The sequence below is a fragment of the Perissodus microlepis genome, chromosome 11, assembly GCF_051167445.1.
Source record: "Perissodus microlepis isolate ML-2025 ecotype Zambia chromosome 11, ASM5116744v1, whole genome shotgun sequence".
NCBI classification, from domain to species: domain Eukaryota; kingdom Metazoa; phylum Chordata; class Actinopteri; order Cichliformes; family Cichlidae; genus Perissodus; species Perissodus microlepis.
In genome coordinates, this window is record NC_140471.1 from 18,993,276 (window position 1) to 19,020,921 (window position 27,646).

General features: G+C 39.7%; 2 protein-coding genes across 2 annotated transcripts in view; one reads left to right on the forward strand and one right to left on the reverse strand.

The window, feature by feature from the left end:
• The window catches only part of hdac9b (histone deacetylase 9b), a 41,951-nt gene extending 33,982 nt beyond the window's left edge, over positions 1–7,969 (reverse strand). Inside the window, exon 1 of the mRNA XM_084942908.1 lies at positions 7,748–7,969. The gene's annotated coding sequence lies outside the window, so the exon portion shown is untranslated. The remainder of the gene's footprint in view (positions 1–7,747) is intronic.
• A 248-nt stretch (positions 7,970–8,217) lies between these two features.
• On the forward strand, positions 8,218–27,331 carry ankrd28b (ankyrin repeat domain 28b). The gene is made up of 28 exons (XM_084942904.1): positions 8,218–8,411; positions 13,088–13,171; positions 13,671–13,749; positions 14,259–14,329; positions 14,428–14,628; positions 16,325–16,412; positions 16,654–16,796; positions 16,988–17,200; positions 17,943–18,021; positions 18,120–18,234; positions 18,442–18,524; positions 18,711–18,774; positions 18,864–18,932; positions 19,009–19,149; positions 19,330–19,441; positions 19,585–19,611; positions 20,722–20,796; positions 20,893–21,094; positions 21,190–21,277; positions 21,360–21,477; positions 22,807–23,026; positions 24,269–24,356; positions 24,444–24,527; positions 24,669–24,814; positions 24,952–25,034; positions 25,157–25,239; positions 25,386–25,477; positions 25,651–27,331. Exons 1-28 carry the CDS (start codon positions 8,385–8,387, stop codon positions 25,932–25,934), a joined length of 3,159 nt encoding a protein of 1,052 aa, XP_084799030.1. The 5' UTR covers positions 8,218–8,384; the 3' UTR covers positions 25,935–27,331.
• The last annotated feature ends 315 nt before the right edge of the window (positions 27,332–27,646 follow it).

Sequence of the window (27,646 nt, forward strand, 5' to 3'; positions counted from 1 at the left end):
CTCTCCCTGACACAGCTCAGATGGTACCTGCCCCCTCAAGCCATCTGAGCAGTGTAGACATCTGTGAGCATTAACCTGCCAAGAACAAGTCTAATGTAAAAATATCATAAATATTCTGAGATGGAAAGACAGCTGAAGGGTCATTTTGACTGGCTGTGAAAGGCTTTTATGTCAACTTTGAGCCAAGTTTTTCTTGTCTAAGTGAAAATGTCATGTGTACACTGGAGGCTCTGTGCTTCTTGTGTTTTCCCTTTTACCTCGCTCTGAGAAGACTGAAACGCTGCTGTCAACACATGACACCTGGGGAAAGAGCACTGCTTACCAAAGCCATCTGCTCAAAGTTTTTGTTGGAGTGACAGGGTGTCCAGCAAAACAACTGAGAACCAAACAAACTTCATACACAGCACTGTCAGTTAACTTTCATTTAGTTACTGGCAGCTATTAAAAAAAATAAGCATTTTACTTTTGAGCAATCATGGATGTTGCCATGTTATCTGCCTGTCTATCTGGTTTTGGTTCTTCATTATCTGTAAAGACAATATGCAAAAAATAAGCTGTTTCAGTTTCAGTTTTATTTGTCATATGCAAGTTAGCACAGGGTCAACATTGCAATGAAATTTGTTTGACTAGCAGCAGTCACTCAGCAGCATGATACAGTAGAAGAAAATATAATAAAATATAATAAAATAAAATAATAAAAAAATAGAAAAATAGTAAGGAGCAAAATATTAGAGAGACATGGTAAAAGAGAAAAGATGACTAAATATATATGTATCTATAAATATAAATATATGTACACTAGTGATTAAATAAGAAAATCTTGAAAAGAAATATGACGGGAGGGCAGATGGGATATTGCACAGGAATGAGCAGCGGAAAATCACAGTATTGCACTTTTAAATATAAATATCAATAACAATAAAGTGGAGTGACCAGTGCAGATTAAACAGAGTACTTGTGAAGCTGCAGGGTAGCTTCTGAGTGCGTCCTGTGGACTGTGTTGTGTGTGTTTAAGTGTAGTGGTTGAGGTGTCGTATGGCTTGGTGGTAAAAACTGTTTTTAAGTCTTGTAGTCCGAGCAGACAGACTCCTGTAACGTCTGCCAAATGGTAACAAGGAGAACAGCTGATGTGCTGGGTGGCTGTATCATATCTGCATTTATCACGCATGAAGTGCAGCAAGCTGAGAAATGTTTATCTCTGCAATCTTTCACTACTACACACTTACTAGTTCCAGGTTAGATTCCCTTTATGCCTTCTGAACTGCCTTAATTCTGCGTCACATAGATTCAACACGGTGCGATTTTGGTCCACATGACTGCATAACACAGTTGCTGCAGATTTATCAGCTCCACATCCAATGATGTGACTCTCACTTTCAACCACATCCCAAAGGTGCTCTGTTGGATTGAGATCTGGTGACTGTGGAGACTATTTGACTACAGTGAATTCTTTGTTATGTTCAAAATGGGATGATCTGAAATTTTGGACACGATATATTAACCTCCTGTAAGGAGCCATCAGAAGATGGGTACACTGTGGTTAATAAAGGGATTAACATGGTCAGCAACAACACTGAGGTCGGCTGTGGTGTTTAAACGATATTCAGGTCATCCTAAGAGGTTCACAAGGTGCCGACAAAATACTCCCCACACCATTACACCAACAGCAACAGTCTGAATTGTTGATTTAAATCAAGATGGATCCATGCTTTTATGTTGTTTACCCCAAATTCTAATCGTACCATCCAGCAGAAATCAAGACTCAGACCAGGCAACTTTTTTCTTCCAATTTTCTGTTGTTCTGTTTTGAGATTCAATGTGTGTATCCAGAGATGCTTTTCTCCACACTTTGTAACGAGTGGTTATTTGGGTTACGGTTGAGCGGTCTGGCCAGACTTGTCACTTAGGGAACTGCTGCTCACTGGATAATTTCTCTTTTTCAGACATTCCCTGTAGAGGTTGTTATGCAGGAAAATTTCAGTAGGTCAGGAATTTCTGAGATACTCCGACCAGCCTGTCTGGCACCAACAAACTTGGTACTTAAAAGACACTTAAGCCACCATTCTGATGATCGGCTCAAACTTCGGTAGGTCATCTTGACCATGTCTACATGCCTAAATGGAATGAGATGCTGCCATGTGATTGGCTGATTAGATTTTCACATTAATGAGCAACTGAACCAGTATAACTAATTAAATGGACAGCGAGTCTACACTCGATTTTAGTGTATGCTAAAACTGAGAACACACAAGATTTTCATATGTAAAACACAAAAATTGAAGTGCTCAGATACACCATAAGATACTTTACTTGGCTATCTGATTTCTACCTATGAATCTATCTTACCAACTATATTATTAAAACACTGTTCACATGTTGAAGAACCAATAATACTGTTCTGATAATATTATAACAGTCATTCTGCCTTGTGAGCATATTCTGGGTAGGCCTGTGTACTTTTTTTACGTCTTTCACTTGCAGTGGAGTATTTATTAGTGTCGTTTGCTTGCTCCCTGCTCTGAATGCTTCTTTCACCTCTAATGCAAAGCAGCTCTGAGAATTAATTAACCGGAGTTCTGTGTTGAGATTTTTCTTTTCACAAACAGACTACTTAAAGTTCTAATTACACTCCTAGTTTCTGCTCTTAACCCCGTGAGTGTCATTCCGCTCCTTATTTAAAAGCTATACATATATTAGCCCGTCTAAGTAATGAGTAGTCTACTTTGTGACAAGGAGTGATGCAATCTGGTTGGCTGACGAGTTCTTTAATAATGACTTTAACGCTTCAACCGACTTCGATGAGATCATACATTCGCAAGCGAGTCTATTTATAGGCGCCAGCCTGCACTACAATACCCCACATCTTGGAACTAATAACAGTCTGCGAAACCAGCAATGATGAGGTCACTTAGTAATTCAGAAAAAAACCCATTTCCAGTATTGTGGTTGTGTGAAGAATGTCACGAATTGCTCTAACACTCACAGTTCCGGTCCACTTTTACTGGCGGACTCACAATCGATTAGAGGACGACCACCTGTGACTGCAGAACAACGGTTAACCGTTCAAATATTAATGCGCTGAACTCGCTGTCTAGCATACTGTACAGCTAACTTGCCGTTAACATGCTGCGTATTGTTCTTACACAGCTGGCTGCTAAAACCTATATATTAGTTAATACTTTGTTTGTATCCTCTAAGCTATCTTATGAAAGCTCTCACATACTCTTAAATATTTCACAGCAACACTTGTATGAAACACACTAGTTTTATACGTGTATTTTTTGTCACTTAAAAAGGCTGAAATGAATTCTTTCACTACCTCGGGCGCACGGTTGAGGGTTTGATGTGCAGGATGTGAAGATAGCTGTCTGTAGGGGGATGAGGATGCAACGGGATGAAGCTATAAATAGCCTTAGCTACTTCGTCGAAACAGGGCATAAAAATCCCAGCCAGGGTAGTGGCAGACTGAGCAGTCTGTCTGCTCCGCTGTCCTCTGATAATCGCAGTTGACAGAGAAACGAGGGCAGCTCCGGTCGCTGAGTGTCCTCAGCAGGTGCACTGCTAACTTCATAAATCAACTTCCTTTGTGGAAAAAAGATCTTTTAACTGGTGTTATAATTTGAGCTTTACAGCTAGTGTGCAAATAATCTGTGTAACTTTTACTCTTTTATTATTATTATTATTATTATTATTATTATTATTATTATTATTATTATCAGTCACTCTAATTAGAAATCAGAGCACTAGTACTGATAATAGGGCTTTGGGACACTAGTGCCTGTTGTTAAGGGGCTATTATTTTTTTGTTATTGCATAACATAAAATTCCAAAGTGAGTGTTTTGACAGCTGCATACACTTTGCAGTGATGCACCATCTAAAAATAGCACATACAGCGTCTAATAACAAGATCATTAAAATGGAAACAGCGCCATCTACTGGTAATTACATTGGTCTAATCCCCTAATAACTCTGATAGGAATGCATTCAGCTATAAATTAAGAACATATTAACAAATGTTGAGATGCCCGGTTGTCAGACAAGTTTGCATTGTCATTTTATTATTTTTATTATTTTTTTTAAAAAGCATGCTCTCAGTCACTGTCACATGAAAGAACAATGAAGCTTTGCATCCCCCCCCCCTCTTCTGATTACCATTTGGTAAAAAGGAGATGCTTTTATCTCAGGCAGGAACAATGCCTCACTGATTATGTGATTAGCAGAAATTATATGCAGATTTGTCACCGTCATAAATCTGCAGCTGTCCGTGGACTCACATTTTTATTTGTCACTTCAAAGCATTCTTCAGTAGCTTGCCTTATTTTACTGTTCAGACCCATGGATAAATGTCCTCCTTTTAAGAGAAGAACAAACCCCAGATCATCTGTTTTCACTTTTTTTTCCCCACATCACTGCTCAGATGTTTATATGTCTCCAGTTTGGTCTTGTTCATGAAATCAATGCTACTTTAATTCATTTGAGGTCTTGCTGAGCTCTCTTCTTTACAGACATTAAGAAGACGGTGTATAACTTGTTGAAAATCTAATCTTTGGGTCTATATCAGCACTCCAAGAACAGTGGTGGGAAACAGGGAGATGAAATCTCTTCCGATCTTGTCACTTTCCTCCAGCAGCTGGGACTGGCCCAGTGGGTGACACCACTTTCATCCCAGAATCCTTACTGTCCAGCTGTGTGCTATCTCTCATCCTGACATCTGGAGAGGCAGGGGCACAGCCAAATATCAGTGCATCTGAGGCATGATCCTGCAGCTTGCCTGTGTCTCTGCACAGGACCCCAGAGCTCGCATCTGGCCTCTAAAGACCATGTCATTTGTCAGCAATATTATGTGAGCTTTGTCTTCACAGGTATGTATATATACAACCAATCAGAATTTCTGCATTTGAACTGCTTGGGGAAAAATGCAGTGCTGTGAATAAGTATTTGCACCATTAATATCAGCACTTCACCGAGTTCTTTTGATTCCTCAGAGGCCTCCGATGGAAGACAAAACACTGCTCAGTAGACCATTTAACACTTTATTACTTCTAGAAGGGAGATGCGTCCTGCATGACACGCTGCCGCGGATCTCAAAATGGTGGTGTGCCTCTAACAGTTTTATTACAGAAGCTCTCTCATTCTAGTCTAAACAACAGTGTCTCAGTAACTTTCCACTAGAGATGGTCCCCTCTTATCTACATTTTCCCAGGCAAACGTGAGCAAGAGTCTGCAGCTTTCTACTCCCCAAGGACACATGGTCTCATACCTTTATTTCCAGGGCTGTGTCCACTTAATACTACACTATATAACTTTATAACACTTATTAATAAAAACGCATAGCACTGAAAAATTATTTATTCCCAACAGTACATATATGTACACAATATGAACATGTACATGTTTCTGATATCCTGAGAAAATGCCTTTTTAAAATGATGCTTTCAGTTATTGAGGGAAAGAAGCTATGCAAACCTACCTGGCCCTGTGTGAAAAGGGAATTGCCCACACTTGTTAAATCAGAAATTAGCTGTGATTTACCAGATTTTTTTGCAAAGCCAAGTTCAATTACACAAGCCCAATTACTGCCAGACATATTGCATCAAGGAAACACTTAAATAGGACCTTTCTGACAAAGTAGAGATCAAAAAGATCTTAAAATGCAACACATCATGCCACAATCTAAAGAAACTCAAGAACAAATTAGAAACAATGATACTGATATCTACCAGTCTGGAAAAACCAAGAGAGATATGTATACTTAAAAAGATTTTTTATAACAGTCCCATCTGACATAAGTACTGAGAGGATTTATTCTACTGGTTCTCTCATATTTATGACAAAAAGGTATATGATGATATACGTTCGGTGGGTTTTAGTGAATAGAGTCATCTTGTAAAACTGGAAATCTAGCTCAGAAGCAGAAAAATCTTAATTGAACCTTGAAAAAATGACATTATACATATTGTCTCAAGCTATGGTTTAAAATATTCCTTCAAACCCTCAATAAATGTTTCTACTGTTTATGTTGTGCATCTACTTTAATATAAGAACATAGTTAAGTTTTTTTATTCCATATCAAAAGCTTAAGGTTATTAGGTTATTTTATATTTTTTGTAGTATATATTCTTCATTCTCTGGCCGTCTCTTTTACAAGCATGCCCCACAAGGGGTCCTGTAAACAAGAAGAATGTAAATACAAGGTCAGGGGGCAGTTTTTAAAGCATGCTGGAAATTGGGGAGGTATGTGTGTAAGCATCTGTTTTCTTCATTTATGCTTTTACTGTGTTTCTTCTCCTCCTAATTGAATTGGTGGGAACCTCCCCTCCGTCACAGCCCTGGTAGTGAGAAAGTACCCCCACTGGGGTTACTTTGGCCTTTGGGAGGGCTTAGAGACAGATCCAGGAGGATTACCCCCAGCAAAGGTGACCAGTCTATATCCAAAATCATCCACATAGCTGCAACAGTGTTTTTTCCATCTCCCCCAACCTGTAAATCCACTGCACTGAAATGTGAAACTACCCCCAAAAGTCAGTGAACATAGCCCCCATTCTTTCACCAAAGCCCTGCTACCTTCATTACTAACTGACTGTGCCATGCCGCTTTTTTTTTTTTTTTTTGAAGTCCTAATGGATTGGTTGGATAGTAAACACTATGAGCTCTTACACCTCTAGGAAAATGCCTGAATAGTGAAAGAGTTGCACTAAAAGCATATTAATGACACGATTTTCTCATGAAGAACAATTGCGCTTTATAATCAGTACAAGTGTTATTAATCTTTTACTGTTGTAGAATACTATGAATTACAATTAGTATTTATTGTTATTATTAATACATGAAATATAATTAGATTAGGTGCCTTACTTGCAGTGACAGTCATTTACACAATACAACATTGCATGTAACACATAACACTATTGTATTAGAACACCACCACACGTGTTGCATTAATGCACATCATAACGACTATTACATATGGTGCCATCAGGGCGTTTGATGCCCTGCTTGCTAGCAGATAGAAACTCCTCTTCATGCTGCTATTCTTGAAATGCTATGTACTCTGTGAACTATTGACTCTACCAGAAATGCCTAGAGCTATCCTTGCCTCTATGACAGAACCACAGAGTCAGTAAGGACACCATAAAGAGACAACTTTTGCATCCCTGCCCTTTTGTTTTGTGCTTCCTGACATTCCTGTTAGTCCTGTCTGTAGTGTCCTACCGGAAAAGAGGAAATGATGTAAATGTTGCATTCCACAAATGATTCAAATGTAAAAAACAAAACAAAACAAAAAAGACAGCCTTGTCTTCAGGATTAATGATGCAGAGACTTGTTTTGTGTAAAAGGATTTTGTTTTCTAATCCTGTTAAAGCTCTAGGATCAGTAACACTTGTACATAAATACGGGTGCTCTGAATAGTTTTAACTAATGCAAAAGAAGGGCAGCCGACAAAAATATATTTAAATCACAAATCACTCCCCACCACCAAAACACATACATAAAATAAAATATTGTTTTAAATTGACTGCCATAAGCTAAAAGAGTTCCACTGCTTGTAGTTAAAAGGGAAGTCACTAGGTGGCCGTATTTCATCAAATTTCGGTGTTGGATCAGTAGACCTGAAACCCATTTCGCATTTTAGGACCGCCAGTAATTCACAGTTTTAATAAGTCCGCATTTCAGATCTAATTTACTGTTGTCGGCGTAAAATAAATAGATAGTACTGTTTTGTGTTTGTTTTGTGTGTTTGCTTACCTTTACAAAAAAAAAGTTTCCAGGAGACCCCCGTCAGTCCGGAGAACTCATATTACTGCTGTCAACACTTGACTCCCAGTGGCATCCATGGAGTTGCTGCAGCGGTTGCATGGTTGTCGCACTTGTGCAACTTCAGGATGAGTCACAGTTAGTAAATAGAAAAACATTCAGCTGTTCTCAAAACCACGTTATTCAGAGCAGTGCACCATGGGTACATTACAATGTTAATAAATGTCACGTGGAATATAGAGTTTAAAATTGCTCCTTATAGAAAATATCTACACTTATAAGCGCTGAGGGCAGTGCAATATTCAACAAAGTGCGTCTGTGCTGTTACAGAATGCAGCTGGCAACAACCAATCAGCGATTCCCTTACTGACACCTAGAGCGCTCTTAGCCTATCGGATTGCGTCTTTTCGGCGAGGTGAAATATGGTGGCGGCAATGTTATGGAGTTTCCGCTACTCCTCTCGCTTTCATGCCATCAGGTTAGGAAGCTAGCGAGCGAGCTAAGCTAGAGTCACGCTAGGCCTCCAGCAAAACCAGCAGCAGAAGCAACCGAGATCACACGCTGCTGTTCGGAAGGAGACAAGTATTCCTTTATGAACCTGCATGAGAGCTGTTAAAATACCACAAATATGGTGGTTCTCAAAATTCGAGACCAGGTAAGTAATGGCTGGTGTTAGAGGTTTACCGTAAGTTTGAGCAAGTGGCCGGCTAATGTTAGCCTCGATTTCAGCGCTCGCCAGCGCAATGTAATTCGAGTCTTTCGAGCCTGACTCTGAAACGGAAGCATTTCCTTAATCTAGAATTTGAATTGTCCTCGATGAGGTGAAAGCTGGCTGAAGTACTGCGTGTAACATTCGAAGCCCCGTTGTTGTTCCTATCACGTTTGCACTCCGACACGTACTTAAATGGCTGTTGAGTTAAAAAGCAGCTAATGATGTTGTATTTATTTCCAGCAATTAGCCCGAGCCTGCGTGAAATGCATCCAGCGACTCACTTGTGAAGTGACTAGTTAGCATATTGTGAGACAACAATGCTAAATTGTGTTTGTGCAGTCGCTTACGAGCAATTCTAGCGTTATTGATAAACAATAATTTCCTCTCTGTTGCTGTTACAGTGAGATTATTGTCATGACAGCCAAAGCGATCTGTTGATTGTGACGTTACTGTGACAGCTAAATGTTTGTGGTTATATTTATGTTAGCAAAACCAACTAGTGATGTTTGTGGCAGCTGTAGGTTTAGAAAACCCTTAAATAACGATATAGTTTTTGTTCACTGATTCACCAAACTATGTTATTTGGTGTCACAGTGGGGCAGGATAATGGAGTGATTGGATGTGAGCGGAGCTTTGTGCTAGTTTGGTGACTTTATTGTTTTTAAGAGGATTTATAACACTGTTACAGTTAAGCTATGCCTGTAATCAGACCTCTTTAGTGTGTGCCCTTATATAAAAACTCAAAAAAATATAAAACAAGACCGTTTCTATTAGCTAGTATTCGCTTATGCTATACCCATGTGTACCGCGTTACTGGGAAAAATGCAGGTAAACTGCTGTGTAATGCTTATATTTAATATATGAGGGCAATGGCAGTGTGACAGTATTAGACGTGTCATTTTAAACTCTGCAAAAAAAAACCACTTGACACCTACTTCGTGAAAACCAGAATAGCTCAGTGTTATCATTTTAAGGGCTTTGTTTTGCACATGCCTGCTATTCTGTCACATATGTACGCGCATGTGTCTTTTATGGTCTGTGTGTGCTTGAATGATCTGGGCTCCTGTGAGCCGGTGGAAGTTGCCAAAGAGCTGTCTCCATGGTGATGGTATTAACTAGCTTGGCTTGTATGAGGAGAGGAGGCACACAGTCCAGCAGTGAGAGAAGAGCATAGAAAATCTCCTACACCACCACCACTCATGCAGGACACGGAGAACTGAAAACAACAAAATGCAGATCTGTCCTTCCTTTTTGTTTTTAACATGGCGCAAATAGTGTTCGAACCACAAGAGTCTGCTTGTTGGCTGAATTTGTCCCCAGTAACTCTAACCTGCTTTGTGCCCTGCAGACATTCATGGGCATTATAATAACTAAACGAGTTCATTGTCCTTGTGTTTAAAAAAAAAGAAAAGAAAAAGCCACTGTATGCTGCTTGCTTGCTCGCTTTTGAGATGGCATTCGTGGTTGTACAAGTTTGTAATGTCGTGATGGCTTCAATATATGTCGCTGGGAATAATCCACCCATGGCACCGCATATGTCTTGAATAGCTGTTGAGGGCTTATCCATAGCAGGGTGACCTTGATAGATTTAAAAAAAATAAAATAAAAAATTAAATAACAACAATGACCCTTACAATGTTTGACATTTGGCTTATATGAAGTAAACTCAGCATTTTCCCTTACTTATTGTATATCCTTTCTGTCAGGTAAAGGTATAAATTACTGGTTCTGTATTTAACTTCATGAAGCATGAGTCACTAAAAGGCATCAGGAAGTAGTACTGCAAAACCAGATGATTGCAAGTATATGTAGTTGTGCTTGATTAATGTTTTAAAGTGGGTTGCTGACGATGCACTTTCACAAACCAAATGTCTTTTGCACATACAAACTGCATGCATGCACATTAACCTAATTGACTAGCTGGGCAGCCTGCTAAGTTGAATGATTGAATACTAATGAATGCATGTACCCTGCATATTGCATCATTTTACCTGTACAATGGAAAGCAAAGAGAGGAGTCATTAAGTTCAGTGTTTTTGTTTTCTCTCAGCTAGTAGACTTATTTAGTATGTTTTGAGTTATTTTAAGCCAAAATCTATTTCAGGCATGTAAAGGTTATGAGTACATAATAGTGGTGTGAGGATCGATACTAAAGTATTGATCCTGTCAATACCAGATATTTATGTTCTAGAATCGATGCTCATATTAAAATATCAATATTTTATTAATTTGGGGTAAATTAGTAGTTTATGATTAACAGGAATAAAGTGGAAAGTAACTATATTATTAGGATTTTCTAAATGATTTGTAGGAACTACTCCTTCTTCCGCTTGTCATAGTGATGCAAAATACAGCTGTATAAATGCATCGCTCGCTCAGGTGATGATCGTAAGCAGAGTCATGCGTGGAGCTGTTTCAGCTCCACAAACAGCCAAGACGTGGTTTGTGACACAAAAGTAAATCATTACACAGAATATGATGATGAGTTTATGATGAGGCTAACTGAAGAAGAGGAGAGGGACAGGTGCTGCTAGGAAGTCCTTTGGTGCTACAGGCAGATACTTTCCAGGTACAGAGAGGGAAATTGTGGAGCTGTTGGTGATGTGTAACACTAAAAATACAATTCAAACATACATAAGATAGATAATAACATGTATCTAGGAAATGTTTCTCAGCTTTATTATTATTTTAAATCAGTCATATATGTTTTTAATTGTTAATTGAATCCATTATGAAGGTATAATTTGAAAGACAATACTTTTGGATTTTCTAAACACATTAAGTTTTTGTACAAAGTGTCTGTATTGGATCATAATCACCGATACCAGTCTGAATTTTACTTGGTAGCTGATCAGAAAGGAAATCAGTGGCATCGCATGTCACTAGTAGATAACGCAATGTTTCATGATGCAGGCAGCAGATTATTTTAAAAGCAGTTTCCTTCTCTCGGCCACTTTTCGTTCATGCATTTTGTTTTGGATATATGCTGTCTTATTCATTCAAGTTAAGATTTCTCACTTCTAGTGTATTTCTTAGGAATATAGTTTTTAATTGGGGGTTCAGCTGTAACACTTTAAAATGTCAGGAATGCTCTGCCTGGAAGGGATCTCCTCCTCTCCACTGTTGTCCCTGTCCAACCCAGCCTCTTGCTACAGGGCATGCAGATGAAAACATCCTGATCAAAGACTCCAGTGTTTCCCAAATCTTTGCTCTGGTTTTAAAGCGATCCAGTGTTGCTAAACATAAATGATATATTTTAGTCATATTACTTACCTAGGATTTGTTTTTGTTTTTTGGGTTGTTCTTTTGTTTTGTTTTTTCAATGATTTCATTTGAGCAGTGCAAGCATTTCGTCTGTCTAAAATTACAGGAGTGGCTGACTCTTTCAAAAAACATAAAGACTGAAGCTAGCATCGGAAAGTGTTATCCAACATGAAGGGAATATTGTAACGCTGCATTCAAGACTCAGTTCTGTCATTTATGGTGTGGCAAACTCTAAATGCTGACCAACAAATGGCTTGCACTGAAGTCATAGAAAAATACACAACACTGCCAGTTCTTCAAGTCAAAGTCAGGTTTATTATTCATAACTTTATTATGTAGAAGACATAGTATAAATTATATTAAAGCATTTGTGCAATTATTAATATGTATAAAATGTGAAGGGTATAGCAGTTTTTTAAGCATAAGCAAAAATGTTTTTTAAAGCCTATGTACACATAGCAAGTGTTTATACATAACTGGACAAGTGAGGAGTCATCAGTATGAATCTGAAAAATGAGCATAGCAGCAATTTATTTTTATAAGGTGTTGCCAATTCAATGGCCAACATGTCTATTAGGTTGAAATTTATTGTGTTCACATGTTTTGTCACTTTTTAGAAACATCGCAAGTGTTATGATGGAAAAAATTCCATTGTACACTCATGTTGAAAAACACACTGCTAGCACTCTGTCTACACGATGATCAACAAGAGAGATTTCTAAAAGAACTTGATCTTGTGATCATGTTGGATGTGGTGAATGAGAGCAGCTGTGTACTTTTATTTTTTTTCCTGTTTTTGATTCCTGGCAGTGTGAAAGTAAGCAGCACAGTTCTCATTTTGAGTACAAGGTTTGGGTCTGTCTTTTTTAATGTCTTCATTCAAAAACTGCGATGTTTATCTCTGCTAACATGGCATGTTTACTTACCAACAGACAGAAAGTGCAGAACGGTGTTTAAAAGTGTCCTTGACAGTCTGTGAAATGCGGAGTCATCATTTCATTGTTTGTTCTCTTTCTCCCAAAGAATAATGCTCTTTTACATTGCTTTCATTTGTGCTTTATTGAATGCCAATATTTGATCTTCAGATGAGTGTTGTGTATGTCCTGTGTTGCAAGCATGCTGAAGTCCTAAAGTTTCAGTTTGACGGATTATTGGTTTTCTCTGATTTCAACAATACCCGTCAGACAGACAAGATTGTTACTCGCAGTTCATTGGGTTTGCTCTGTATGCAAATTGTAGTGATGGAAGCTGAGATGGTGTTACATGTCCACAAAGAAAAGTATCAAAATCATGATCATTTTGTCCTTTTTTATTTATTGTTTATTTATTTATTGCTTTTTTTCTTTCTTTTACAGCCTCCTTTGCTGAAAGCTATTTTCAATGTAGATCCTGATGAAGTACGTTCGCTTATATTCAAAAAAGAAGATGTGAATGCACAGGTAAGCCCAACAGTTACAAATATCTGCATCTGTTTCCTCATATTAATTTTTTTTTTTTTTGGGGGGGGGGCGCAAATGCCTAATGTGCAGTTGTCCTTGAAAGGCCTCGTGCAGCTCTTTCTTGCAGATATTGTAGCATACAGAACAGCACTGCATGACCTGGCTCTTTTTTTTTTTTCTTTACTGCATTCCTCGTCAATATTACATATTCAAGTGGTGGTGTTTGTTTCAAAATAAGGCTGTTTTGTACTCGCTCGTGCTTCACTGCAAGGCTTTTCTTTATTTTTATTTTTATTAATTTGTTAAAACCACAATGTGGTGTTTGTGTAAATATTTGTTCCTGTTAACACTACAGTGTTGCAAATGTTAAGGAAAATGTGTTTTTGTATTGCTACACCAGACCACTGCACATGTAATGAAGAGACAGATTGCAGTGTTTACTGCAAGTTGTTTTGTTTCTCTGTAATCTCAGCAGTGTCTTCCTGTTCACTTAATACAGGACAATGAGAAGCGAACTCCATTGCATGCTGCTGCCTATCTCGGAGATGCAGAAATTATAGAGCTGTTGATTCTATCTGGTATGTTTTCTTCTTAGTATTAATGCAATGATCACAAGAAAGTGCTTGAAGCCACAAATACTGGGTGAATTTTGGATTGTAGAAATGAGTGTTTCACAGGTGTCTGGAGAGATTATCTAACAGTTTTTAATCAGAGAAAATAAGTCATGCTCTTAAAATGTGAAATGTTAAAAATATTATAGATGTGCCTATAATTATCCTCCTAATACTGGGAGCACATGACATACTGCTTTTTCTTTCTTTTCTTTTCTAAACTCAAGGTAGCGGTGAATGATTAATGCGTGTGTGTGTGTACATAATGGCACCTTTTAATAGCAAAGTGGAATACAAGCAATCCTTTGCATACAGTATGATGAGATATTTGAAATGTCTCTACACCTCTTTCAGCCTTTTCTGAACTTTTCTAATTTAGTCTCTTCAAAAACTGTTGAATACCTTCTTGTCGAAACGTTGCACCATATGCAGCAAAACCATACGAGTTTAAATAGCCTTTGCTTCTTCACTTCTAGGTGCAAGAGTAAATGCCAAAGATAACAAGTGGCTCACTCCCCTGCACCGAGCTGTGGCCTCCTGCAGTGAGGTATGTGAATTTTCCCTTTGTTCTCTGTCATACACACTACAAGACACAGGTTTGCATATCCAAACAATGTGAACCTACTTGTGGTTTTTTCTTCACAGGATGCTGTCCAGGTGTTGCTGAAACACTCGGCTGATGTAAATGCCCGAGACAAAAACTGGCAGACGCCACTTCACATCGCCGCCGCCAATAAGGCGGTCCGCTGCGCCGAAGCCCTCGTGCCACTACTCAGCAATGTGAATGTGTCAGACAGAGCAGGCCGCACCGCGCTGCACCATGCAGCCTTCAGCGGTCATCTGGAGGTAAATTTAAACCCTAAGGCAGCGGTCCCCAACCTTTTTTGCGCCACGGACCGGTTTATGCCGGACAATATTTCACGGACCGGCCTTTAAGTTGTCGCGGATAAATAAAATAAAAATAAAAATAAAACTAGTACCGGTACCGAAAAAAAGAAGATTTATTCATAACACACGTGAAAAGACCCAGGAAAACCGAGTTAACGATAAAAACGATAACAAAATAACGCTGAAAACCGATAAAAACCCTGAAAATCATACATTTCACACCTGAGCCTCAACTCTCGCGGCCGGTACCAAACGACTCAAACGAGGCCCCGGGGTTGGGGACCGCTGCCCTAAGGCATTGTTAGATTAAGCTGTGCTTAAGGAGGCACTTTAACATCTTTGGAATCGATGTGGTTGCGCGTTAATGAATTGAAATAGCAGCTGAACGTTTGGTATCAGCTTTCCTAAGGAGCAGAGTGTTAATGTAGAGGGTTGGTGAGGTTTTGTGGTTGTAAAGTGTGCAATGTCTTTGAGTATAACCTCTTCAGTAATCCTCATATTGATTGATTTAAATTGCTGTGTGCTGCATAGATCGTTTTTGCTGGCAAACTGTCAGAGTATGCTAGCATTACTGGGTGCGTTTACCTGGCTGTTATTAGAAGTTCCCGATCTCTTTCTAAGAAGAAGTGTTTCTGCTTGCCTCAAGAATGATTAAACACTGGTGGGCACTCTGCCATGCAGTGCAGAATAATGGTCACATTATTTGCCCATTTAACAAGTGTTAGTTGAGACAAGCAACATCCACATATAGGTCTGCTGAATTTTAGTAGCGCATGACTAACCGACCGTTTGATCCCGGATTCAGTTGCGCAAAATCTGGTCCAGTCATCCAAATGCTTCCTGACATCAGGGCACCCTCTTAAGTTAAAGAGGGCAGCTTTTCAATGTTTAATGAGCCAACTACATTGAATTAAAGAGCACAAACTACATTTTCAGACATGGCTTAAGACTGAGTGGGCTCTCTGCATGCAGTCATAAATTGTGGTCACATACTTAAGGGTGCTGGACGCACAGACAGTGCTTGACCAATCACGTGTCTGGATGCAAATTACCCATTGTAATCTTTTGCTTGCATGCAAATTAGCTATCTTAAAAGTGAATTATCAAAAATTCATGCAAATGAATGCAAGTGCATACAAGCTATTTGGAGCATCTTTTAGGTATACAGTGGATTCAAGTTAAGCATATAAATATGAAAAAGGTGAGTCGATGGAGGTCTGCTCCAAGAGAAGAATGCCACACTACTGGCTGTACAAGACAGGATATTTGGAAATGCATGTTTTCTTGTTTAATCTTAATTATATTTGTTCGGTTGGCATACCTGCACAGAATCTGTGCAAAAGGGTGACAAGGTTTCACCACTCATGTTTGCTCAGCAAGTTAAAAAATAACTTTAGAAACCCCTGCAGGTTCACCTAATTTCTATTATATTAAAGTGAAGATACGCATACATTGACAAGACAATTGATCCAAGAGCGCTAAGATAAAGTCACTGAACTCGTATATCTAATATGTAAACACTGCATGCAGTGTATATAAGTTGCTACATTTATTGCAAATGGTAGATAGGTATGTTGATGTTGCAGTGTCCCCTGATGTTTTTTCTCATCCCCTGTTTGTTTTTTTTTGTTTTTGTTTTTTTTGCTACTTTTAGATGGTGAGACTCTTGCTCTCCAGAGGGGCCAACATCAATGCTTTTGACAAGAAGGACCGCCGTGCGATACACTGGGCCGCCTACATGGGTAAAAAATAATGCAGCCATAGAGATTTTTACATTTTGGTATTTGTTCATTTTTATGCAACTTTAGACATTCCTTTCTTCTTGTGGTCAATATAAACTTAAATGGCAGAACTTTATTTGAATAAAAATAATGTGTTAAGATGTGTTTAAATGTTTACATTAGAGTAGATGCCATATGAACAAAAAACATGTCTAATATCTTTGTGTAAGCATTATGTAATTAAATCTCTTTTTATCTTCAGGACACATAGAAGTGGTGAAGCTGCTGGCATCACATGGAGCTGAGGTGGCCTGCAAAGATAAGAAATCTTACACCCCCCTACATGCGGCAGCCTCTAGTGGAATGATCAGCGTTGTCAAATACCTCCTGGACTTGGGGGTGGATGTAGGTTCCACCCACAAGCTTTTTGCCATCGCACTGTAGACACTGCTATACTGTATGAGCTCAACAGGAGAGATATTTTTCAGTGGTGTCTCTAAATTTTGTGTTACAACTGTTCTAACTGTAACTGTTCTTTTATTTGTAGCACTTTATTCTAATTGTTTTAATTGCCTGCTGTTTTCCTGACTTTCTAGATCAATGAGCCCAATGCATATGGCAACACACCCCTCCACGTGGCCTGCTACAACGGGCAAGATGTGGTTGTGAACGAGCTCATAGACTGTGGAGCCAACGTCAACCAGGTGAACGAGAAGGGCTTTGCCCCTCTGCATTTCACCGCCGCCTCGCGTCACGGAGCACTCTGCCTGGAGCTTCTGGTTTGCAATGGGGCAGATGTCAACATTAAAGTGAGTGAAAACCAGGCAAAGCTTGTTATTTAACAACTAAGTATTTACCTATTCTAAGGCTGTGCAATATGACCAAACTCTCATATGCTGAGATGAATTTTAAGACCTTTCTCATCCTAATAACGATATATAACACAAAGTAGTGCATTTTCTGTAAATTATGTCAATCTCGGGCAACTTGACTTGTTAGAAGTTTTTTCAGCTGGGTGTCGTGTACCTGGAGTCAAGTGTTTTGACCGATTCATGAAACTATATATTTTTAGATATAAGTTGTAACGACCACCATTTTCTTTGTGAGTATTTATTACATGGCATGCTGCGGGGAAAAGCCTGTTGTAACCTTTGAGTCTAAGGTTTATTTTGAGCACCTGACGGCTCCTTTTGGACTCCCATCCGTAAACTCTCTCCATACTCTTTCACATGATTCTTGCGTAGGTGGTAGTTTAGTATTTCTGTTTGGAGCTGCCTCATCTTTGCTGGCCATGCTGGTATTTTCTGTGCCTGCATTCACATGGTGGCCATCCAAACAATGAAAAAATGCGACACCACAAATTAAACGATAGCGTATAAAATCGCACAGCCCTAACCTCTTGCTTCCTTGTCTGTAAAAGTGTATTATTGTGCCTTCTTCCTACATGTGATAGGTCTTCTCATTGTTTGAGGGAAGCTGATTGACTTGGGGATTAAACTTTACTGTAAAAAGGCATAACTTGTCAGATAATAAGTTTTTGTTTCAATTCAGAGTAAAGATGGGAAGACTCCACTCCACATGACAGCGATCCATGGGAGGTTCTCGAGGTCTCAAGCAATCATTGAGAAAGGTGAGCTGTTTCTCATGCTGGACCCAGAAGCAAAAACTGCTTTTTAGTGTAACAGAGGCTAAATGCTTGCTTTGATTTTTGATTTTTTCCCCCTAAAGGTGCGGAGATTGACTGTGAAGACAAGAACGGAAATACACCACTACACATTGCCGCTCGATACGGCCACGAACTCCTCATTAACACTCTCATCTCCAACAGAGCTGACACAGCTAAGTACGTAAGCCTTTCTGCTGATTTTTCAGTCAAGTCTTAGAACATATATTGAAGAGCCTTCCTTCTGAAAGCACACATGTAGTATCTGTTGTGTAACTCATATAAATGGTAATGTGCTAGTAATAGTCATTTTTTATTCCCACGTTAGCAACATTATTGTGTACTGTTTTTATGATACAAAGTTTTTTGTTTTGTTTTTTCATTCAGACGAGGAATCCATGGCATGTTCCCACTGCATTTAGCTGCTCTCAGTGGCTTCTCTGACTGCTGCAGAAAGCTCCTGTCTTCAGGTGAACAGCACTCCTTTACTCATGCCCTGTCACAGCCTTCAGTGCAACGTGACACAAAGCTCACATTTAAGTAGTTTAGAAATTCCTGACAGGAAAAAAAGTCCAAAAATATATCATCTGCAATGTAAAACATTTTATAATATATCCTGAATGTGTCTCCTTCATAATCACTTTTACCCTGTGCAGGCTTTGATATTGATACTCCTGATGACTTTGGGAGGACCTGTTTACATGCTGCAGCTGCTGGAGGGTCAGTACAGGATGGCTGAATATCGCCTTTAGTATTAAAGTATTGTGTAATTTTTAATCAAGTGACTATCTGTCTGTCTAACCCCTCAGAAACCTGGAATGTCTAAATCTTCTCCTCAACACTGGGGCCGACTTCAACAGAAAGGACAGCTTTGGCAGGTTTGTAGTATTTATTGGTGGATTTGGATCAAGAGTCAAATTTGAACAGGGAACTGAGCTGTGTTTGCTTTTCCAGGACCCCTCTGCACTACGCTGCTGCCAATTGTAACTACCAGTGCCTGTTTGCTCTGGTGGGGTCTGGGGCCAGCGTCAATGACCTAGACGAGCGGGGCTGCACTCCTCTCCACTACGCCGCTGCGTCTGACACAGATGGAAAGTCAGTAAATTCTCTCTATTAAAAATGGTGGATGTTGTGTGGGAGGTGGTTCATGTTTGTAGGTTTTCACAGATAAAAGTAAAAATAACCAACTGCATTATCCATTATGCTGAGTAGTGGTTTAGGACTAGAAGCCAACATGTTGTTTCCTTGACTACAGCGCTTTTGTTGTGTCTGCAGGTGCCTGGAATATTTACTGAGAAATGATGCAAATCCGGGGATCCGGGACAATCAGGGCTACAATGCTGTGCACTACGCCTCAGCGTATGGACATCGCCTTTGTCTGGAGCTGGTAAGAACTTCAATCCAGAGTACATGACACTTAACAGCCACCATGTCCCTGTTTTCATATTTGTGTTTTGTGGAATTCTGCTTAAAGAATTGCCTGTTTTTTTGTTTGTTTGTGTTTTGTTTTTTTTTCCTGTTCTTTAACAGATTGCAAGTGAAACACCCCTAGATGTGGTAAGTTGATTTTTAGTTCTTTAGTTCTTCTTTTTAGGCTCTTGAAGACATTTCACCTCTTGTCCGAGAGGATTCTTCAGTTATAAAAGTGAAGAATCCTATCATGGGGATTATGAGCTATTCAGCCCCTAGTGGTGCTTTCACCTTGGACTTAGTCCAGAGAGTTGTTGTCATCATTATTACATTATTGGGGTTGCACATTTCAAGATGTGAGTGAGTGAATCACCTGGGAGGGGATCTCAAAACTGTGTTATAGTTGGTGTTTTAGGCAACCACCTGTTCTGAAATGGTTGTTCTGTTTGGGCATAGATGACTTCTTTTACTCCTCCTTGAATCGTCTGTGTTCTCTGGATGACGTCTTGGTTCTCCCCTGGTGAATGTCTGACATTTTGTCTCATGCCTCTTTGCTGATAACTAAAAGTACTCTGTTAATGTGTCTTTTACCTTGGAGGGAACGTTTTCTGTATAGTTGTGTAAGCTTCTGATAACCCTAAGTTTGTGTTCCACTGGGTGGTGGGACTCAGAGTTTATGGTGGGTTTCTGGTAAATTTCAGAGTTCAGGCTACTATCTCCCTCGGTTGAATGGTAACCTGTTTTTCTTGGTGTCCTTGATGTTTTTATCCCTTTAGTTGATAGATTTTTTTTTCATTTAATTTCTTGAGTTTGTAGAAGAGAAGAAGCCTCTCAAATGAGGAGTCTCTTCATAAACCTAGCAAGAAGTACCACAAAACTCTATGACTGAGGCCTTATTTTCTGGACCTGTGGGTCAGGTTGAGTCCAAGTGATGGTATTTTTTTCATTAGTCAGTGAGCACAAGGGTCCCTACAGATGTTCATTTGTGATCTCCCAAACTCATCTGCAGAAACATTTTTATTACAATACAAAAGCCCCAAGCAACAGATTTCAGCCAAACTTCAAAGACGTATAACAGGAAGGACTTTTCTGCTGTGATGTCTCCAGCTGTCTGTAACTCTGTCTACAACAGAGTATAATCAAGGCTTGACATATTTTTTTGTAGTTTTTATGTATATAAAATAGGGCACAGAGTCATGCAGTAGGAAAGGAAACAATATCTGAATCAGGTTCTCATGTGTGTCTTGGCTTATTCAGCTAATGGAAACCTCAGGGACAGACATCCTGAACGATGCGGATGTCAGAGCCCCTGTCAGCCCCTTGCATCTTGCTGTGAGTAATTTGAAACACTTGGTTTTATCCTTCTGGTGAGCAGTACATGTCACCAGCGTCAGCAGTAACTTTATAATGGGGGAATCCACCTTTCAGGCATACCATGGTCACCATCAAGCTATGGAGGTTCTGGTGCAGTCTCTGCTGGATCTGGATGTGAGAAACAGCCAAGGGCGCACACCCCTGGACCTGGCTGCCTTCAAAGGGCATGTGGAGTGTGTGGATGTCCTAATCAACCAGGGAGCCTCCATCTTGGTGAAAGATTACACCTTGAAGCGAACCCCTATACATGCTGCAGGTATGTTAGACATGGAGTTACAAATAAAATTTCCTGAACCTGAAAATTCAGACCCAAATACAACATGATAAGTAATAAGTTAATCTTTCCCGCAGCTACCAATGGTCACTCAGAGTGTTTACGTTTGCTCATTGGAAATGCTGATCTTCAAAGTGCAGTAGACATTCAAGATGGGAATGGACAGTAAGTTCAATGAAAATCTTTTTATTTTATTTCCATTCTTATTCTAAAGTCATTGCTAACATTATTGCCTCATATCTCCTAGAACCCCTCTCATGCTTGCGGTCCTGAGTGGGCACACAGATTGTGTGTATTCTCTGCTAAATAAAGGAGCCAATGTAGAAGCCAAAGACAAATGGGGCAGGACAGCCCTGCACAGAGGGGTAAGTAAATGTCATTATTTTTACTCATATTTCTGTGCATAACTTTATTCACAGTTTTCAGTGTGGATACCTAAATCTTGCTACCACTATCAGAATTTACATGTGTATTTCTTGGCCTTTGTGGAATGAGTGTGTCTTTCAAATATCGCAACAACACAATAATCACAACAGTTTTTTTGTTTTGGTTTTGTTTTTTACTGTGTTGCAAGGCACATTTAACTTATTGCCAACCAACCAGCATGTCAGACATGTAGTCCAGTCTCGCTTTTCGAAATATTGCTTGTCAACATCCTCATTTTCTCCTGATTAGATAGTTGCAAGTCATTGTGTACATGCCTAAATGATGCGGCAGTATCTACAGTTGGTACAAAACAGCAGCAAGTATATTCACACTAATCACAGGGAACACATCACTCACAGAACGACAGTAACTTCCCATTTGCTTCAGAGTCCCAAGATTTTGCTTTTAAATCACTACATGGCATGGCTCTACTTGATACGTTAGAACTCCTAATACCTTCAGAATCAGTTGCTGTTACATATTTTATGGTTCAGGCTTAAAACAGATGGCAAACTGTTTTAGCCCAGTTCTGTGGAACAAACTTCCTCTCGCAATTCTATCAGCACAATCATTTCCCCATTTAGAAATAAATAAACGAACTTCAGGAAAGTATGGACTGGCTTTTACATATTTTTTTCTTAAATTTTTACTTTTGCTTTCTTTGTCTATTGCTTGTATATCTTCTTTATTCATTAATGTTATGCTTTTTGGAATGTTTTAGTACTAATATTTTTTGTAAGTTATATAAAGGACCTTGTGTGATTTTCCATAATGTATGGGTTTACACATTTAGTTGGCAAGCGAAAGGTCGATAGTTGAATTCCAGTCTGAGACGCAAAACTCTCTACCCAGTATGACTTTACAACACTCCTACTGTGCCAGCTTTCTACACAAATATGCTCTATTTGGACAACAGACATGCCAGCATATATTGAAAAGAAAACCTTGCCATCAAGGCAACGTAGGCATCATGTTAGGAATCGATGTGGAAATATTCTGCTTTGGGATGCCCAAAAGGCAGTCAAGATACTGAAAGTAAAAAGAGGCTGACTTCTACTATAGTGCAGTGACCCAACGTAGACCCTCAAAATGTACAATAAACAACTTAAAGAAAAAGAAGCAACACTCATGGAGGAAATATTGTGAAAACTGGGTAGTGCTGCGAGTATCTGAGAGGTTTCTCTGAAACCTTGTTTTTTTTCTACAGATTGTATGTTGTCATTCAGGATGTAAGCCAGTCATTGGTAAAACCTGTTTTCTGTTCTCAGGCGGTGACTGGCCATGAGGAATGTGTGGAAGCTTTGCTTCAGCACAGCGCCAGCTTCCTGGTGCGAGACTGTAAAGGGCGCACACCGATCCACCTGGCAGCGGCGTGTGGACACATAGGGGTACTGGGAGGCCTTCTGCATGCTGCCCAATCAGTGGAAACACTCCCTGTCTTAACAGACAACCAAGGCTACACCCCACTGCACTGGGCCTGCTACAATGGTACAGAGAAGAGGGCTTTGATGACATTCCGTGTAGATAAAGACATTTACATGTGATGGTTAGAACATGCAAGCCTGCCACTAAGTACAGTAGATTAGTATAATGAAGCACCCAAGTAAATGTGGTTGGAATATAGCCAAGCACATCTTTTCCATGTTTATTGCTTGCTCATCATACAGATGGCGACAGAATTATTAGTCCCGTCTTTAAAAATTTTGTGTTTCCCAAGTGCTGTTAAACAAAGAAAGGAATTTTTCTTTTATAGTTTTTTCAAGCATCCAAGTTGTTTTTTTGGATGCCTACATTATTTTACTTTGCACACAGAGATTAAATGATTTCACAAAAACTAAGATGGTTAAAATTATTAGCCTCCATGGTGCTTCTTTCCCCAAACATAAACAGTGTCTCTGTGGACCGAGAGCTCTGGTTTAGTCTCATCTGACCAAAGGACACACTTCCAGTATGCATACTCTTTCTCCAAGTTGTCCTTAGCATACTTCAGTCTGGCTTTTCTTGGTGTGCAATCTCACAGTCCATTCCTTTGCATGGTTCTAGTGATTCTCTTCTGAGCGTATAATTCCCAGCTTAGCTAAAACATTCACTCGTGTTTTGGCAGTTGCTAAGGGGTCTTTAGACACATCTCTCACTAGTTTCCTTTCCAGAGATTTTGAAATCTTTTGCTTCCTACCTCTGCCAGACTTTTTCTGTCCTGTGTGGCTCTTTGAATTTCTTATTGATGCTTCTCACTCCAGTTCTCAGTACTTGGAAATGATGTGATAACTTTGTATATCCTTCCTCAATTCTTTTCCTCAAGTCTAAACTGATTTGTTTTGTTTTTGGTATTATGCTTTCTCAAACTCAAACTCTTGCTGAAGTTTTTTTTGTACTGTGCTCAAAGCTGCTCAAAGCTTGTAAATTAAAGGACATCATTCCACGGCAGTGATTCGTGCTATGGCTCAGTTAAAAAAAAATTGTGAAATAATTATGCAGCACAAATAGAAATAATTTATGCTTTCTAAAGAAAACTAGTATGTTAAGAAATGCTATGTTGAAAATTCAGTTTTTCTGTTAAAAATGGCACTTGGGAAGCTTTTGACCCAAACTTTGCATTTTATAGGAGGACTAATACAGTCTTCCTCATTGGCACAGTTCTCTTATGCACACCCTTAGGCTAGTTTTGACACATCCTGGTCATTATTGCTATGTTAATGCTGTAACTAGCTAATGTTTTCATTCTTGCAGGTCACGATACGTGTGTGGAGGTTTTACTGGAGCAAGAGGTTTTCCACAAGGCTGATGGCAATTCTTTCAGCCCCCTCCACTGCGCTGTGTAAGACCTAGAGCTGTTTTCTCTTGATCAATTTGTGTAAGGACGGAGCATCTACCAGATTAAATAATGCTGTTTTTTATTCCTTAGGATCCATGACAACGAAGGTGCTGCTGAGATGCTGATAGACACACTGGGCCCTGCAATTGTCAATTCCAAAGACAGTAAAAACAGGCATGTATGATGTTACAAGATAAATATTAATTCAAGCCTGAATAGAATTGTAAAGCACCTGATTCTGGGAACAAGCGTAAGGAAGTGAAGGTTCATATCACTGAATAAATACTGAGCCTTGCTTTGATGTTGCACGTGCAGGACCCCGCTCCACGCAGCAGCCTTCACTGACCACGTGGAGTGTCTCCAGCTGCTGCTGAGCCACAACGCTCAGGTCAACAGTGTCGACGCCGTGGGGAAGACACCGCTCATGATGGCTGCTGAGAACGGCCAGACCAACGCTGTCGGTACGGAGGCTTTAACTATTAGCCTGGCAAATATCACAGCGGGACATAATAATCAAGTGGAGGATTGAATTAATAAACTGTGCTTTATTGAATTAACTTCATTTTGTTTTTCCTGTGTTTAATCATGTCACCATTAGAGGTGCTGGTGAGCAGTGCAAAAGCAGATCTCACTCTACAAGATGCTGCAAAGAACACTGCACTACACCTGGCCTGCAGTAAGGTGTGTACTACCATATGGTGGCACTGTGCTCTTAGTCTGAACAGTGTCTTGCCGAAGTTTTTAAATATGAGAGAGGATGAGCATTTACCACTCTGTGTGGCTCTTTTTATACCCATCCGCAGGGACATGAAACCAGTGCCTTGTTGATATTGGAGAAGATTACAGACAGAAACCTCATAAATGCTACTAATGCCGCCTTACAGACGTACGTATCACTTATATCATATTAGTACCTCGCTTGTTAGTGCATTATTGTTAATAACTGAATTCTTAATGTCAAAATGTACAAAACAAATTAGTAAGTATTGACTAGCTTGTCACCGATTTCAAAGATGTATCTTGTCTTTTAAGGCCTCTACACGTGGCTGCAAGAAATGGCCTGACTGTGGTAGTGCAAGAGCTGCTTGCAAAGGGAGCCAGTGTCCTTGCAGTTGATGAAAATGGTAAATTCACCGTAGTTTTTTTTTTTTTTTTTTTTTAATTATTATTATTTTTGTCTTACTTCTGGGTTTTGGTGTGCATCCTTGGGAACAGCAGGATTAGAAGCTGACTGCAAATGTTTTCTTTGCATTAATTTTATGGAGCATAAAATATTGTTGTGTTGTCATTTCCTCAGGTTACACGCCCGCCTTGGCTTGTGCCCCCAACAAAGATGTGGCAGACTGCCTAGCCCTCATCCTGGCCACCATGATGCCTGTGTCTCCCTGCACCCCGGCACCAACCCTCCCATTCAGTGCCATTAACCATTACACTACCAGCCCCTCCAAGAGCGTCACCTTCGACAGCCTGCCCGTGCTGCGTGGCGAGCACAGCTCATACTGCAGCTTCAACAACATCAGCCACCACGACGGCTTCTACAAAGACGAGGAGCTCAACGACTCTGATTCAGAGACGTACTGAAGGAAGGGAGAAAGTGATAAATGCATAAACACACGCTGTGTCTTAAAAATCACCCACCATGAGTTTGGGAGGGCAGAATGAGACACAAGCCCCCACAGGAGCCTTAAGAGTCCCCCCACCCCACCCCTTCATCACCACCACCACCAGAGAGCGAGCAAGTGAGGGAGGAGGTGCAGCAGGCTGGCCAACGCTCATCACCACCTCATCCAGCACTAGGTGTCCTTTCAACTAATACTGGACCTCAGTGACCACTGCTTTACCAACACGGACTTCTTGAGTGCTAAAACCTGGACTCGTTTGGTAGACGGCAACCTTTCTAAGGCAATAACATGCTGTAGACTGGTGGTTGCACATCACAGAGAGCTAAACCAACAGGGACCAAGAGACATGGATACATTTTAACCCAGTTTTAACTGTGCAAATGAGACTGAGAAGGCTTGGGTTCATCGGCGGATCGCTGTTTCTGTTAGAGTGTGTGTGTGTGTGTGTGTGTGTGTGCGTGCGCGCGTGTGTGTGTGTGTGTTTGGAGGGGTGGGGGGGTTCATGGGTTTATATCCGCACACTACACCCTTCAGAATGCACTTGTCCTTCAAGTCTGTAAAAGTCATACTGGGGGAAAAGATCATTTATTTTTTGAGATCAAATTTTTATTAAACCCATTTTTCATGTCTTAAATTCCTTATCCTCTAGAGGAAAACAAAAAAAAGTCAGGTTTTAATGATCTGAGTAATTTCAAAAAATTTGATATGTGCACCGGTTAATTATTAGGTCGAGCAACCTTAATTTTGTACATTGACTTGTCCATTGCGGTTTAGTCTTTGAAGAATAAATTATTTGTGTACTTCTGGTCCCTTTTTATGTGTTCATTTTGTGCCTTCATTAGTTACTGAGAAAGGATGGGTTTGTAGAGGCAGCTGTGAAAGTACAGTGGTGCACACTAGGTAAGTATTTAAACATTTGTGAGAAGCACTGATCCCTTACTGAGGTATTTAGGCTGAGCTTTGCGAGGAGAAACACTGTAAACCAATGATAGGACGGCATTTGATTTTTCTTCTGTCTGAATGATATTTTTGCTGTTATCTTAGTCAAAGTATTGACTTTTGCTTGCTTTAACTTCAAAAAAAAGAGAGAAACCACTCGATTGTACCCTGATTCAAGAATTCACAGTTTTGTTTGTTGACAAATGCTTTTAACTGGAATTATGTAAAATACATTCGCTAGCTTCATTGGTATGGAAAAGTGTTTTTTTCTTTTCCTTGCTTTTTTTCTTGAAGAGGAAAGAAACTAGCATGTATATAGGGAAAATGACTGTGAATTCAAGTTCCAATGAATTCTTTCAGTACTGAGATTGCTGTATATTTTATGAGTAATAAAGAAATGAGTTATTTAATGATGAACTTGATTTATTTTTTTGTTAAATGCTGTCTTTATTTCTAATTGCAACTATCGTCATTTCTTTGTTTTGCTGGGAAAATGGGTGCAAGTGTACAAAAACATGGAAATACAGTATATAAGGTAAAAACAGAGTTTGCATAATTCTAATGAGCTTGAAAGTCACTTTTCTGTGTTCATAATGTCATCGGTTTTGACAAGATCCCAAACACCGCTGTCAGAAATGCAGGACCAGACCATGACAGAGACACTGTGTTTTACAGGTGGCTGCAGACACTGTTGTACCTTTCTCCTGACCTCTGTAAATTCTGATGACGATT